The sequence below is a fragment of the Eschscholzia californica genome, unplaced genomic scaffold, assembly GCF_041429995.1.
Source record: "Eschscholzia californica isolate CP2 unplaced genomic scaffold, dmEscCali1.0.p SCAF_1, whole genome shotgun sequence".
NCBI lineage: Eukaryota > Viridiplantae > Streptophyta > Magnoliopsida > Ranunculales > Papaveraceae > Eschscholzia > Eschscholzia californica.
Genome location: NW_028238198.1, coordinates 68,658,374 through 68,673,642, shown reverse-complemented (window position 1 = coordinate 68,673,642; position 15,269 = coordinate 68,658,374). Strand labels below are relative to the sequence as shown.

At 35.9% G+C, this 15,269-nt stretch overlaps 3 protein-coding genes across 3 annotated transcripts; all 3 read left to right on the top strand.

Annotated features, from left to right (window-relative positions):
* Positions 1 to 75: 75 nt before the first annotated feature.
* On the top strand, positions 76 to 1,608 carry LOC147568610 (potassium transporter). The gene is made up of 3 exons (XM_086655022.1): positions 76 to 637; positions 768 to 831; positions 1,300 to 1,608. The coding sequence occupies exons 1-3, from the start codon at positions 332 to 334 to the stop codon at positions 1,464 to 1,466; spliced, it is 537 nt and encodes a 178-aa protein (XP_086511148.1). The 5' UTR covers positions 76 to 331; the 3' UTR covers positions 1,467 to 1,608.
* Positions 1,609 to 5,424: 3,816 nt separating this feature from the next.
* Positions 5,425 to 8,265, top strand: LOC147568609 (uncharacterized). Its single transcript, XM_086655011.1, has 3 exons — positions 5,425 to 6,051; positions 6,220 to 6,272; positions 7,810 to 8,265. The coding sequence occupies exons 1-3, from the start codon at positions 5,922 to 5,924 to the stop codon at positions 8,107 to 8,109; spliced, it is 483 nt and encodes a 160-aa protein (XP_086511137.1). The 5' UTR covers positions 5,425 to 5,921; the 3' UTR covers positions 8,110 to 8,265.
* A 384-nt stretch (positions 8,266 to 8,649) lies between these two features.
* LOC147568608 (mini-chromosome maintenance complex-binding protein-like) lies at positions 8,650 to 14,452 on the top strand. The gene is made up of 15 exons (XM_086655010.1): positions 8,650 to 8,678; positions 8,827 to 9,213; positions 9,355 to 9,468; positions 9,572 to 9,679; positions 9,925 to 10,077; positions 10,164 to 10,211; positions 12,007 to 12,126; positions 12,318 to 12,476; positions 12,571 to 12,645; positions 12,760 to 12,873; positions 13,070 to 13,272; positions 13,351 to 13,486; positions 13,622 to 13,849; positions 13,933 to 14,000; positions 14,091 to 14,452. Exons 2-15 carry the CDS (start codon positions 9,046 to 9,048, stop codon positions 14,203 to 14,205), a joined length of 1,809 nt encoding a protein of 602 aa, XP_086511136.1. The 5' UTR covers positions 8,650 to 8,678; positions 8,827 to 9,045; the 3' UTR covers positions 14,206 to 14,452.
* Positions 14,453 to 15,269: the final 817 nt, after the last annotated feature.

Genomic DNA, 15,269 nt, shown 5'->3' with positions numbered 1-15,269 from the left:
AAACTAACCAAGACCCAGACGAAAATTCTTTAAAAAAAATTCATTTCAGTTGAGGAAAAATATGTGCTTCCAAATAACCCAAACTTAGGTTAATTTTCGACTTCCCAACACATCTAGTTTTTTTCATGTCCATATATTTCTGATTCCAACTTGATAGACCACCAAAAACCCTTTCACTTCAATTGGTCTGGCAAAAGGCACGTCCTTCATTATGGACCTCTAAATTTTTAGAACCATATATAATCCCAAAATTCTCTCTTTTAAACAAATCTTCTAGGAAAATTGTTTAGTCCTAATAAGTGCTTATTTGAGAATCTGAAAAAAAATAAATATGCAGATGAAATCTCTTCTTCTTTCTTCTTCACAAAATTATTCTTGTTCTCCATGTTTAAAGATTAATCAAAACATCACAAATAATCCTTCTACAAAAATCTTAAAATTAGGAGGAGTTTGGGCTAAACAAGATAAGAAGGATAAGGAAGATAAGAAAGAAGAACCCAAAAAGAAAAAACAATCCTTATTTGGAAGTGTAACTGAAGCTTTAGATTTTTCTCAAGTTAGGTCTCCTGAAGATGCTGATCTTATTGATGAAGCTAGACAAGCAACTAAGTCTGGAAATATGATGAACAGAGAACAGGTAATTCATGGACATTTGTGGATATATTTTCTATACTCATTAGTATAATACAATTCTATTTCAATATAACATATGCTTTTTTAATATAATTCGTCTATTTTGATCGTTTTTCGCTTGATTTTTCGTGTAGTATGGAGCACTTCGGCGAAAAATTGGTGGAACTTATAAGGATTTCTTCAAATCATATGTTGAAGGTTAGAGTTCTTACTTATAAAAATAGTGTTATGAGTAGTTTATTCTTCATCTGCATCTTAGCCAATTTATCAGAAAGTAATTCAGCCCGAAGACAAACCCGACCTAGGCCCAAGCTGCTGATGTCACTGGGCCTTGTCGGACCTCCCCTGGGCCTTGACGTGTCGAACAATGTGGTCATGTTGCTTATATTGACGTGTCAAGGGCAAGTGTCCTAGGCTAGCAGCTCGGGCCCTCGTCGGGGCTGAATAGACTGTTACCAAAACATATGCTTCAAGACCATGAACTTATATGGAAGTTTAGGTTTACTAATATTCTCAAGGCAATTACCATATAGCTAGTTTTTTTTGTTGAAAGACCCTATTGCTAGTTTGATTGCATAATTAAAATTTGCAAGCAAGAAATTGTGAAAAACACTCATATTCGTCAGTGCAATGCTTAATTGATTTCGAAATACTATGTTATTTTAGTCGATGGGGAGTATGTCGAAGAAGGTTGGGTTGACAAGACATGCAAAGTTTGTAAGAAAGACACCAAAGGTGAAGCAAGGCAAGTCGACAACATGGGGCGATACGTTCATGTAGCATGTTTGGAGAAATCAAAATCAGGGAATTTCTTTACAAGATTATTTTCATAATGAGAGATAAATTTATAAATTTTCCTATTAATTCTTCTTTCACTATAATTCTATAATTTTTCTTAAACGTTTATTGGAGAAGTGTCTTGGCTTGTATACTGAACTTTTAACTCAGCTATAACGAAATATTCATGGTTGTCTATATTAGTGAATATCACATTCCTTTGAGCAAAATAGAAGAATGTGAAGAATTAATTTAACAATGTCATAGTCAAAGATTAATTCTTGATTGATATGATTGATTGATATGATTTCATCCGTAAATTTGGCGACAAACAACTCTACATATAGACTTATCTTCGTTCATGTGGGAGTATTTTTATTGTATCTTATCGTGTGGTTTCTTTTGAGTCTATCATGTGTGACTTGGAATACGCCCGCCCGTTGAGTCTGTAACATGGGGACTTAACGTACTATAGTTTTAGTCATAAGGCTTTCTTTTGTCTATGTGGAAGACTTTTCTCACACGTACACTATGCACGGTCACTCAGCTCCGAAATAGTTACTCATCCAGTGAACAACCCTTGTTCATTCAATCAAGTTAGGAAACCTCGGGTCGATGTATATAATATATAGTAATGTATAGTGGAAACCCATATTGGTATATCTAGACAAGAGATAAAAACGTACATACAAAATTATGAAATTTCCTCTTACACAAATGTGAAGTCTGCAGCTCCTATTACTATAGGTTATTTTTTTTTCGATTTTGGAAACCTAAGCATTTGGTTGTAGACATCTATTGGTATCTCCCTAAACAAATTCATATCTTTCACCGAAATATTTAAGTTTTGAACATAAAGTGGACATGAAGTTTATCCTGTAAGATGATGAGATAATATTTTTATAAGTAAATATGTAAAAGGGATTATTATGGCTACTAATAGACAAGAAGAAAACACCAAAAATGAGAGGGGAAAGAACATCAACTATTCAAACTTGCTCGATCTATGGAGTATTGGGTATATCTAAAGAATATCAAAATGTAGACGAAGTATATTAACACGTTTATCTTAAAAGAATTTGTCTTCACTATGTCTGCACAAATTTCTGAATACCCGTGTTTGTGGTGCATTGATTGAAATAAAATAGCAAAAGTTTTGGGTACCTAATAAACTTGAAATTGACACAAATATTTCTCCAAATGATCAACAATCAATCTACCAAAATATTGTGAAGTCTTTTAGGGGTAATTTTACATTGTGAGAAATAAGACATAGAGAGGATTCTAGCCAGTATGGGTTGCATATATAGTCTCATGCGTGTTACACCAATAAGGTTCAAAGAATTGACCCAATGCATAAAGAAATAAAAGAGATAGATGCTTTTATTTAGCAATTGGTAGGTTTTCTCTCTACTCTTCCTCTCACTCTAGACCTATCTTCTGTGCTCTTTACCTTATCAACCAAATTTAACTGCCCTTTTCAACCCATTTTCTCACTAAACAAAACTATATATATATAGTACATTCATTACTATACAACTAGAACAACAAAAATAAGATATGCAAATTACTCTGTATTTGTTATCTTTGGAGTTGATTTTAGAACTTAAACCGCCACTAAATCGAACAAAAGTGATTATTTATTTTATTCGGTGTTGTAGCTTATATTGTTGACATAAATATATCAAAAGATGAAATAAGGGAATATATTTTATACCTAATTTTGAATATCGTGAAATCGAGGGATAGTGGATAGAGATATTGGTGGACACTCTAATGTCTCTCAATGTCGAGGCATTAACAAAGAGACGTTTAAAATGTATTCTTATTGTATGAGAGACATTGGTTAGAGATATTTTAAATGTCCTCTCATGTAGTGACCCATAACATCTTTTACTTTATATATACTTACAGACAACAAGAGAAGTTTTTTTTTGATGAAAAGTATTACTATTAAACCAGAGTCTATTACAAACCGACTAGAAATCCGAAAATAAAGAGATCGCATCATGCCAAGTTTTCTTATGACCGTGGGTACGACCCCATTTAGCTAATGCATCAGCATAAGTATTACAATGACCGTGGGTACAACCCCATTTAGCTAATGCATCAGCATAAGTATTACAATTTCGAGATATATGAGTGAATATAATTCCTGTAAATTTGTCCTTGATGTCTTTGATCTGTTGGATGATTCTTTGTGATTGCCAGTGAAGATTTACTCCCTTGCCGTTGAGCGCTAAGATTATTGCTTGATTATCACTTTCTAAGTGCACATAAGGTATTTGAAGTTGCATAGCACCTTGGAGACTAGATAATATTGCTAAGCTTTCACATTCTTCTGCATGTTGTCCTCGAACAATATCTGCCACCGCTAGTATGTAGTTAGCCTCTGCATCTCGTATGATATAGCCAATTCCCGCCTGTTCATTTAAACTGATGAATGAAGCATCTACATTGATCTTAATATATGGTGTCGATGGAGGTCTCCATGTTCGGGTATTCGTTTTTTCCTTACATTTCTTGATGATACTAGACTCAGTTCTGAGTGGAGTAGTCGTGGTATTGATAATCCTCTCTATCATTTGTGAAGGATTTTGTTTATTCGTCGTTAAGCAGTTTTCACATTTGGCTTTCTACAGGAACCATAATATTTTAGCATAAAGATTAATAGTTTCTTCTTCCAGCGGTTTCCATTGATGAATCCACTGAGTAGTAGTCGAGATAGTATCCGTTCTAATATTGAAATGGAACCAGATTGCTTTAGCAAAAGAGCAATGCAGCATAACATGATCAAGAGTCTCATCTTCGTTACAATTAACACATGAGTAATTATTGCCAATGAATTTACCAATCTTCGCTCTTACTGGTAGACTATTAGTGCAGCATTTCCAGAGAAATAGTTTAATCCGAGGAATAGTGTTCATGTTCCATATAAAGAACCAGTCCATCTGGTTTTGAGTATTATAAATAGTATTGTTACGTAGAAAATTATACATGCATTTAAGAGAGAAATTACCTGATTTCGTCAATGGACATATGGCTTTATCCTCTTCGTTGGGATTTAGATTAATGCTGAGAATAGAACTGCAAAAATCATTATCAACACACATATTTATTAAGTTTAAGTTCCACGTATCATTCGTAATAAGTTGAGATACCTTCTCGAACGTACAACCTCTATCATTCGCGATTGGTGGAGGATGATTAGGTATCCAATAGTCAGTCCAAATATTGATATGCTCGCCTTTATTAATACTCGAAAAAATAAGGCTGTCAATTTGATGATAGTGTTTGGAAATAGATTTCCAAGGCCAAGAATGATGATTCTTGGACTGCGTAGGTTTATGAGAGTTATGTAAGTATTTACCTTTAAGTACTTGAACCCATATAGCTTCCGGGTTTTTGACGATGCGCCAGTTTAGCTTGTGCAGAAAAGCTTGGTTATCGAGTTGAGGAAGACGCAGACCCAGACCCAGACCACCCTGATTGCGAGGTTTGCAAATCGAATTCCAGTTGATAGTATGGAAGGTTTTGGATTTTCCCCACCAATAAGTCCTTTGAATAGACTCAATGTTGTCACTAATGCCTTTAGGAAGGGCAATGCTGTCACCAATAAGTTGTGTCCACCAATTAGTGATTTGAACAACCTCAATTTTGTAGGTTGCACAATTCTTAGGATACACTGTCCATATCTTTTTAGTAGAGGCACATATTACCACTAAGAACAAATCTAATCAGACTGAAAAAACTCCGAAAATTATAGGTTAAAAGTCTCAATTGAGATTGTGAAATGGAGCTCTGCTAAATTTCTTGTGTCTCCTATATAGATCTTTAAAATATACTATAATTTCATTTGATCTTAGACATGTTACTAGAAGAATTCACAATATATAATGAAAGTTTTTTATATCCTTAAGTTTGATGATCATGACACTTAGATATCTTCGCGCGTACTTTTAAGGGTATCTAAAATACTACATAAACATCGTGCTAGAGTTCCAAATAGAGTGCCCAAAAGATGATTTTTCAACCAGCGCTTTAAGAATATACATGTCACTCTAAATTTTAGTAATTGAGTTTCCCATGCTTGAGGGCTTGGGGTTTATAACTTATAAAGTTACTAAGTTAGAGCACTTCCACAAGAGGGTTTATAGTTCCAACTCTCTAGATTCTAGATAGAGAGAGAGAGATGGAATTGCGATGATATAATTAACTTTTGTGGGTTGTATGCTTTATATGTTAGTTGCTGAGATCTAGGGTTTCTTTCACACCGTTCGAGCAGTTTGATTTCCTTTCTTTATTAGTAGTTGAAATTTTCACACACAAAAAGTTGTAGCAAGAGACACTTTTAAGAGAGAGAAGTTTAGACTTGTTAGAAGCAGAGCATAACTCAATTCATCTTCTTCCTTTTGGAAAACTAAAACCATAGATCTAAAGATATCAAGTTGAAGAAATCAACAAGTGGGTCTTGTTTGGATTACAAAGATTTTAATTACTCCATCTTATCCATGGATTGGAATAGAACCAAACAGAGCTTCATCTACAAAACAACAATTTTCTTCTTCTCCATCTCCATCTGTATTTTCTCTCTCTATGCTCTGTTCAATACTCTTAGCAACACCAAAACCATCTCTCTCGGTAAGAAAAATTTCATAATTTTGGTACTTACCCATTTCTTCTTTCTCACTAAAATCATGAATCTCAAAATACCCATTTCAAATTTCATCCCAAATTTAGTAAATTTTCGTAATTAAGAACATCACTCTGTAATTTCTCTTTCTCTCTCTACAATTTTGTGTTTTGCAGGTATTAGAAATCAAAGTACTGGTGGAAGAAAATCTGGGGACTGTTATTTTCAGGTAAGCTTTACAAATGTTTAAAAAATACTATGATGATTGAAGTCCAAAGTTTTTCTCAGTTTTAGTAATGAATTATTAGTAATTAAGGAGAAGAAGAAGAGGAAGAAGAGTAAAAATGTGACAGTGAGAAAGAGAATTGATCAGAGCCGTTGAATCCAATAGAGGAAGAAAAATGGTAGTTGTAGCAGGTAGAGAGAGAAAGAGAGAAACTGAAGCTGCAAAACTGTGTTCACGTGTTAGTAGCAGAGGTACAGACGTACTATTAGGCTATGTCCCTTTATTGTCGGTCTTTGGTCAATCTTTGAGTATGAAAAAAGAGATGAAGAATATTATACTCCCTCCGTCCCAAATTAAGAGTCCACTATTCCTTTTTTGGATGTCCCAAATTAAGAGTCCCATTCCTAATATATCATATAAAATCCCTTACTTTTCCATGAATACCCTCTCTTTGATACTTTTAATATATGATGCATTAATTAAGTTAATTAAGATATTTGACATTTTCCAACACAAAAGTTGGTTTTTCTTTGTAATATTTCAATTACTTTAAGAAAAGTTAATTACTTCAAGAAAAGTTACATGTATTTCTAGAATGGAAATTATAGTCCTTGTATTGCTTCAAGAAAAGTTGTCAAATAAATAAGGATAAATTTGGAAGAAGAAAAAATATGAAAATAAGTTGGATTACCAATATGGGACTCTTAATTTGGGACGGAGGGAGTACTTTTTTTTCTTTTAGAAATCATATCATATTTTTTAATCTTTAACCTATAGGTGGTATAGATACATCAAATGATAGAACGAATACATCGACAACCGGACAACCGTGATGCTACGCCCCACCCGAGCACACGAGTCGGCGGGCTGACGTGTCGGGTTACATGAACAACCGTGATGTTATGCCCCGCGCCAGTTTCGCTTTAATTCTGACGACGTGTCGGAATCTAGAGAGAGAAAATTTCCACTTTCTCTAATTTCTGACATGACATATCAGCTCATCGAGATTCGGTCGAGACTCGTGCCAGACAGTGTCATTAGTCATACATTGCTCTTCTACAAAAATATCAAACCCTAAAATGTTGTAGAAACAAACCCTAAATGTCATAGAATTTTTTTTTGTTGAAAGACTAATTATGAAAATTTAGAAGGAAAGTACATCCATTGGGCTGAAAGTTAGATCTTATAAGGGCCTCCGGTTTGATTATAGGCACCCAAAAACTTTGACTTCAGATCTAAGGTAGTTGCGGGCGCCTTTGACTTAAGGTCATTAGGGTACTAAAGTGAGATTAACACTTGTGTTATTGGACGACGCACGGGTTTAGTCTAAGTTAACAAATTAGTCGACTTGAATTTTAATGTTAAAAAGTAAAAAAGCTTTTGTGTTTATAGCAAATTATGCCTGAAGTAAATGTAAATGTACCAAGAAACAACTCCGAAATGTGAGTTTTATACATGAGAGTCAATTTGGTTAACTTACTACCCGTTAGAAAGCTCTCCGCCTCTACCGTCTTATTTTCTGTTTTTATTGTATTGACAGGTGAGTGACAATGCCAGAGAAGGGGAGATAAAGAAAGAAAATGAAATATCTACTTCATCATCACTAATAAGGAGAAGTTTGTTTTTGTCGTCGAAGATTGTTAGTAGTAGTGGTAGCAGTAGTAAAAGAAGGATTTTGAATATCCCTGGATCCTTTCCTCCTCGATGTATATCGAAATGTGGCAGATGTTCACCGTGTAAGCCAGTACGTGTTCTAGTCCCTCCAGGAACGCCCGTTTTGTCAGAGTATTACCCAGAAGCTTGGAGATGTAAATGTGGGAACAAAACATATATGCCATAAACATAAACTCTCTGGACTAATTTAGTGAATCAATCAATTTTTAGATGAGTAAAATATGTATTGATTCTCCTAGCTAGTATAGTTTGAATGGTTTCCTCCTTTGCTTTGTTGTGCTATCAATTCTGAAGGTTTCAAAGGGGGAAATGATTTCACAAATTCTGTTTTCTTGTCCTTTTAAGTGTGTATATATGGATGTGAAAAAGTGAAGAGGCCTTATGGGCTTTGGATTGTGACAAACTGGTCCGTACCGCTTCATATTTTAAGCGCTAGACCTTGTAACCCAAGCCTATTCCTTAGGAGTGGTTATATTGAAAAAATTTCTCACTTTGACAAAGTGGAGTCTTGTGATAAAGAATTTACTGTCTGTTCCGGTACTATCCACTCATTCTATTAATTTAAGTTGGTTTTCCTTCGATCTAATATGATGTCAGAATTAGATTTGCATGGGATAGGTTTACAATGCCCGAGTATACTGCATTACCAAATAAAAAGATGTCTTATACTCAAAGAATCTCACATTCACGGTCAATTAGCATGTGGGAACAGTATCACGTCTGAGACTGTCTGAAGTCTTAGACAACAGTTATAGAATGTCCTACTAGAATCCTGGCAGAAGGGAAGCTGTCTCAGCCCGCCACATACCCTGACCGAGATTGTGGCCAGACATTCGACCATTTTCCGTCTCAAAATCAAATCAAATACCCCATCTTGGGGCAGCGGGGCACAATATGGCTGTTCTGTTTTACTTAAACCACAACTTGGGGCACAATATCGGAACTATTGGCGGGAAGACGCAGAGCGAGATTTGGCGGGAGATCTTCTTAAATATAGGGTTAGACTCGTAGTACGACTACCTTTGCCGCCAAAAATACAGAGAGAGAGAGAGAGATAGAAAGCGAGTGTGTGAGAGAGAGAGAGAGAGAGAGATTAGCAAAAATGGTGGGTCTTCCTTACGACTGCTTGATGAACCCTCTCGGAGCTGTTAGGGTTACATTTGAGAAGGCGATAGCCTCTGGTTCAGATCCGACGACCTTCAGTGGCAAGGACTGGGGCGCCATTGATGTTTTCCGGGACTGTCTGTTCGATCAAGGAGGCCTTTCTCAGGTGAAATATCTATACCCTTCATTAATTCATCCAAACCCTAGTTTTCATTTTCTATTTGTAAACTCTATTTCCAATTTTGATGTGAAAACCCTAGCATTCTATCGATTTTGAACCCAAATACTTGCTTTCACGTGAATTTAGGTTCCGATCCTCGATTCCTCAAGTATAGGTCGGATCCAGCCAAATTCCCTAGTTCGATTCAGGGGAATGATTCAAGATATGCTTGGAAACGAGCTTTATGTTGGTGCTTTCAAGGTTTGTTAAGGCTTTCATAGATTATCTTTTAATGTCTTTATCTTCTTTGTTTCTCTTTTGTTAGTTCTCAACTAAATCGAAGAAATTCTGGTTTTCTTTACAGGATAACTCAACGTGGAGGACTAATAAGTTCACTGATGTTGCTTCGATCCATATGAATTCTTCATCTGAAACGCGTGTTTGGGATCGACATCTGCTTTATTGTGTGCCTGTAAGTTAGTTTCTGTTTTATTCGAAGAGAATAAACTTGTGTTGTTACCCCTCAAGTTTGTGTTTAGTCAGTCATAATGAACTTCTCAGAAAAACCAAAACTTCACCAAATGTATCTTTTAGAATTAGTATTTTGTCCTGAATAACTTCTAAGTTGTTAGATTTAGCGTAAGGGTTGCGTTCTTTATATTTTTGTCGAATGGTTGCTATGTCTTGATTACTTAATATCTCTACGCAACTGTGTAGGTCCCGGGACAAAGTCACTGGGTTGTGCCGGGCTCTTCTACTGAATCTTCATCTGAAACAACGAGTAATAGATTTCGGAGTGTGGCTTCCCAGCATGGAGAGAAGAGAAGGAGAGAGGATGATGATATGTCTGTGGATCAAACAGAATCCAGTGTATGTTCTAATTTGCTCTTCTGGTAGTTCTAATATTTTGATCAGTGTTATGTCATTCTCCTTTTTGACATACTCATAAATTGCAGGTATCAAGTCATGGATTGGAAGGATCACCCATTAGCTGCAAGAAAATGGTAATTTAGATTTACTAAATTCTTTTACCAACTAATTGACGGAAGTTATTTAACTTGACCATGTTTTCTATTATCACTGCTCGACTAGTTTTTTATATGAATCAAATGAAATTGAGACTTGAGATGGAACCCCATTGAGGCTAGGGTTGAGCGACCCCGACCCTTTAAGTGACTATGACTATTGTCGTATAGTGCACATAGAGAAGTAGTATTCCTATTATTAAACCAAGTATAAGATGTTTTCCATTATTTTGTTGTAGCATCCTTCTCCTTGTTTGGGTAGTAGCATAACCTGAGACGTGTACCTATTACTGAAACAAATATAAGATGCCTTCCATGATTCAATTTTGGAATCAATATAAGGTCACTTAATCGGATTGGTCTGGTAATTCAGTTTCAACACAGACCTTAAGTCCTGAACCCTCCTATGGGTAGAGAGGCTGTTAGGAAAAATAGCCTAATTAACTTGTTCAAGAATATGAAGATAAAAGATGTGAAAGTAAAAGCAGAGACACCAAGATAATTTAACGTGACAAAAAAACTCTCCAAGATAGAAGGTAAAAAACCACGGGACCTAGTCCAGAAATCTTCCACTATAATTAAATAATGGGTTACACAATTCTTCCCTAAAGCAATAGGGGATTAACCAATTCTTCAGATGTGTGGAAACACTCTTGGATAACAACTCTTCACCAAAACTATGGTGGATAAACTGAACAAAGAAACAAAGAAATAGAAATCTCTTACTCCTTAAGATTTCCACAACATGGTAGAACGGGAGACGGGAAAATCATTGAAGTGCATTCACACTGACAATGGAGGAGAATACATCGGGTCATTTGAAGAGTATTGCATAACCCATGGTATTCGACATGAACAGACAGTTCACAAAACTTGGAGCTCCCCACCAAGCAATGATAGTCTTACGAAGTGAAATCTTTGGTGATTCGAAGAAGTGATGTTATTTATTTTGTATAACACAATAAGTTGTGTGATAGTAAACTGACTTGGAAGTTATAAAATGGTCGTTTTTTGGCAAATGCAAAATATTTGTGGTTGCGGTCATGGTGACTGTCAGCGGTTACCATGATAAGTTGTTGAAGACTCCAGCTAAGTCGAAAAGCTATTTACAGTTCTGTTCCTGGATGTGCTTAAAGAGTTACGAGTTGGTGATAGAGATGAATGCAACTGTTAAAGGCATTTGGGAGACGTCCAAAGAAGGATTCCAAGGCCCAAATTCTGATTTGCCATGTCCTAGATGAATGACCCACTTAGCACCTTGAATAATGTGGGCCTGATCCACATAGGTCTTTGTGGAAACTCTACTAGTTTCTAAGTATTAATAATTAGGATGGTCAAGTGTCTTTAATGTCTTTTATGATGTCTTTTAGAGTCCTAAACCCTACTGTGTTCCTGCTGTTTAAGGGGACCGAGAGAGATGAACTTCATCAGCTTTACAGCTATCCATATTTGTGTAATGCAAATATATCCCTAGGTGTGATGCATGCCTAAGGGCTCTCGGAGTAGCTTATACTAGTGTGATACTAGTGGTTATCAATCTTATACTACAATTATTTTCTTCTCCAATTCCTTTTCCCCTTCTTGTCCTACATCAGTTGGATGCTTGTAACAAGTGCCTCTAAACACTTTAATCTTTAAGCAAACCACTTACTTGTGTAACATATCTCTTAATTTAACCACCTGAGGTGCCTGGTGTAATTGTTGTGGTTTAGAATTTTACAGTAATCTTGTCTTCATTTACTTTAAGTATTGAGATGCGTATATTTCTTGACAGCGGGATGATGGATTACCTTGCCAAGCATTTCCTTATCAAGAATCGGTAACCGGGGAGACCTCCCGATTACAGAGCAGAGTCCCTGATTTCGATACAAAATCTCTTCCATGTCTTGTCAAGGTATGTATCTAAAACTTCCACTTGTCTTATTGAGAGTAAAAAGTTTTGATTGGAGAAACTGCATGCTATCATATGTCCATCTGATATCTGGTTCTAGTTTTTTAATTATTACCTGATTTTCTAAGGTCCTTTTTCTTTCTACTATCTGTTTCAAAGAAATTTTCAAGTGCACTTAGAACTGTAACTTGCAGATATATGATACGCCAGAAACTGAACTGAAGCTGAATGATGTTTTTGAGTTTATTGGTGTTTATACCTTTGACCCATTGCTTATGGTTCAAAAGGATGAGTCTGATGAGCTACCCACTGACTTCTGCGGAGATGTTTTGGAACATTTGCCACCTAACAAGGTTCGTGAATTTCCGAATTTTACTAATTCAAAGAAGCAAGTTTATGGATTTAGTCTATCAACCAATCCATTAATTAGATGCTCAAAACTGACAGGTACCAAGACTCCATTGCCTGATACACCGGAAACTTTCAGTACAAGATTTTGTTATTGGTCCCACCATTAACGAGGTATGAATTTCTGGTAATTTCATTTTTATGTTCGTCAAGTAAACATAATATAATTCCCTAAGATCCATTTCTCTGTATCTCATTGTGACGACTGCTCTCATTTTGACCTTACAGCCAATGCCCAATTTGGTTAGAGGGATAAGGGATTCGTTATTGGGGTATCTTACAGCTGTGCTAGGGAATGATGGGGTAGCAGCTCAGGGTGTGTTGTTGCATCTTCTGTCTCAAGTAATTGTTCTTCCTCCTGGGTTTTTTTTGTTGCCTTTAAACTTGGGTCGGTATTGCTTTATAGTACTTCCTGACTTTCCTTTTAATGCAACATTTGAATGAGATATAATAGTAAAAAAAATTGCTCTCAAACCTCAAATGAGCAAAACAAACTTATTGCTTTTACCTTGAAATTAATGGATTATGATTCAAGCAGGTACATGCTCGGGTCGACAATATTGCAGTGGGAAAGCTATCACTAAACCTGATAGGTTTTAGTAGAGAAAGTGTATCTATATTTGGAAATCAGCTTAACCTTGCAATTCAGAATATTATACCTTTCACACAATCTATGCCTCTTTCAGTCGAGTATCTTAACACTTCGTCACTTGCTCCCAAGAAAGATTACCAGACAAACCGGTGAGTATTACTTGTAATTCTTGATCACCAATGTCTCACATAGATAGCCACTCATCGTTGGTAACTTGTCTTCTTCAGGCTTCTCACTGGAGTTTTGCAACTTCCTGAAGGGACCCACTTAACCCTTGACGAGACAAAACTAAATGCAGGGACTCTTAACTCCACTGGTGTTGAGAATGTGAATTTGCTGAAGAATCTAATGGACTTCCAAAAGGTATCTGTAACTATTATCATTTCGATATAATTAGTCAATTTCGTTATCCTGTTATATGATTAGTTATTAAGTTGGGATTGCGACGAACTCGGGGATGTAGCTAAAAGTACTTACTTGAATGTCTGTTTATGACAGGTGGAATATGACTTCGAGTATTTTAAGTTAGAAATGTCAACTAATGTCCAAATTCTAGTCCTGTCAGAGGGAAAATCAAATATCTTACCAGCAGACTTAGTATTGCCTTTCCATCCTTCTAATGTGGGTTCATCTATCAATGCCGATTCAGAGTTGCTACAAGCTTGGCGGTGGTACTTAGCAACTCTTAGATCACTGGAACACGTCATTAGCCCAGAATTACAGAAGGTATTTTATATGTCAAGCGGATTATTGTTTTCCCGAGCAACCGTTTCAACTTCAAATGATATCTGATCCATTGACAATTGCAGGTAATTGAGAATGATTTGGTTGAAGCTAGGCAAGAGGATAGGAGTATAGGAAGCGATGATTTCAGCAGGTCCTTATCAGATGCTTCAAATCCACTCCATCTCTTTTTTTTTTCTTTTCAATCTGGTTTTATTAAGACTTGCCCATGAAATTTTTGCAGGTGGTTGACAATGGCGCGGCTTATGTCAGCTAGCTTTGGCGAAACCAGCCTCTCTCTAGAGCACTGGCAAATGGTCAAAGAACTCGAGAGGTTGAGGAAAGAGAGACTGAAATAAAGAAGTAAACGATTTCCTTGCTTTATGTTTAATTTGTGTAATAGAAAAAGAACGAATTAGGTAAACTTCCACCTATTTTTATGCCCGCTTCAGTTAGATGGTAGCCGTTATCAATCTGCTGTAGAGAACATCATAACACGGTTTGGCTCTTGGTCAGGAAAGGTTTAATGTCTTCTATAAAACCATAATGTAATCGTAAGTAATACTCGAACTAAGTTATTGGTATTGGTGTGACTTATTTGTAAAACGTTGTTTATTTAGGTGACGTAAATTTGTAATGTCATTGCATGCTTTGCAAGACTAAATTTGTGGTTAGTAATACTTACTGAAAATCGAAGTTGGGCAACAAAATATAATGGGTGGATTTAGATACCAAATTTGACAATCATCAGATGTGTATTTACCCAACATTTTAAACTTTGTTGATGTGTTAATACTAAAATTTCCAAGAATGGGAGAGCGTTGAAACAATAACCAAAGCACTTACACGTAGCTAATGACACCCCAATAAGAATAACATTGGTCATACAGCTTATTATCTTTAAAAGCCTAAGGACTCGATGACAGTGTGATGGTCCAACATAGTTTCGAGAAGTAGCCAAAGACTGTCGGAGACTTATTGAGACCAAGAAAGTAAGTTGGTCACAAGTTAGAGGCCAAAATATAATTAATCTTAATTAGAATAGAAGATAAGCCACAATCTAATGGCACCCGGATACTATGTTACCATTTCTAAAAGAAATATGATAAGTACATAATGTAATGGCACACACCCAGATAGGAAGTTACGAACTTAAAAGAATCCCCCCATGCAAGGAATCCTTGTCTTATACAACCTCGGAATCCGATTAAACCTAGAAGTTCAAATTTACTTTTAGAAACTTAAACTATATAAACTTTAAAACTAGAGTTTAAATTTTAGACTTTTAGAAACTGTTCTGTGTATATAAGTTAACTATGCAAGTAAACTATTCACAAACAACAAAATAAGTCATTGTTGTGATCTTATACCCTCTGCTCTCTGTCGAAATTATTTCTCTCTAATTTTTTCATTCCCTACCACC

Excerpts from the sequence above, each read along its gene's own strand:
- LOC147568610 (XM_086655022.1), top strand. The coding sequence starts at position 332 with ATGCAGATGAAATCTCTTCTTCTTTCTTCTTCACAAAATTATTCTTGT. Across the intron at positions 638-767 it reads ATATGATGAACAGAGAACAG|TATGGAGCACTTCGGCGAAA; the intron begins GTAATTCATGGA and ends TTTTTCGTGTAG. Across the intron at positions 832-1,299 it reads CTTCAAATCATATGTTGAAG|TCGATGGGGAGTATGTCGAA; the intron begins GTTAGAGTTCTT and ends ATGTTATTTTAG.
- LOC147568609 (XM_086655011.1), top strand. The coding sequence starts at position 5,922 with ATGGATTGGAATAGAACCAAACAGAGCTTCATCTACAAAACAACAATT. Across the intron at positions 6,052-6,219 it reads CACCAAAACCATCTCTCTCG|GTATTAGAAATCAAAGTACT; the intron begins GTAAGAAAAATT and ends TGTGTTTTGCAG. Across the intron at positions 6,273-7,809 it reads CTGGGGACTGTTATTTTCAG|GTGAGTGACAATGCCAGAGA; the intron begins GTAAGCTTTACA and ends TTGTATTGACAG.
- LOC147568608 (XM_086655010.1), top strand. The coding sequence starts at position 9,046 with ATGGTGGGTCTTCCTTACGACTGCTTGATGAACCCTCTCGGAGCTGTT. Across the intron at positions 12,127-12,317 it reads CTCTTCCATGTCTTGTCAAG|ATATATGATACGCCAGAAAC; the intron begins GTATGTATCTAA and ends TGTAACTTGCAG. Across the intron at positions 14,001-14,090 it reads GGAAGCGATGATTTCAGCAG|GTGGTTGACAATGGCGCGGC; the intron begins GTCCTTATCAGA and ends AAATTTTTGCAG.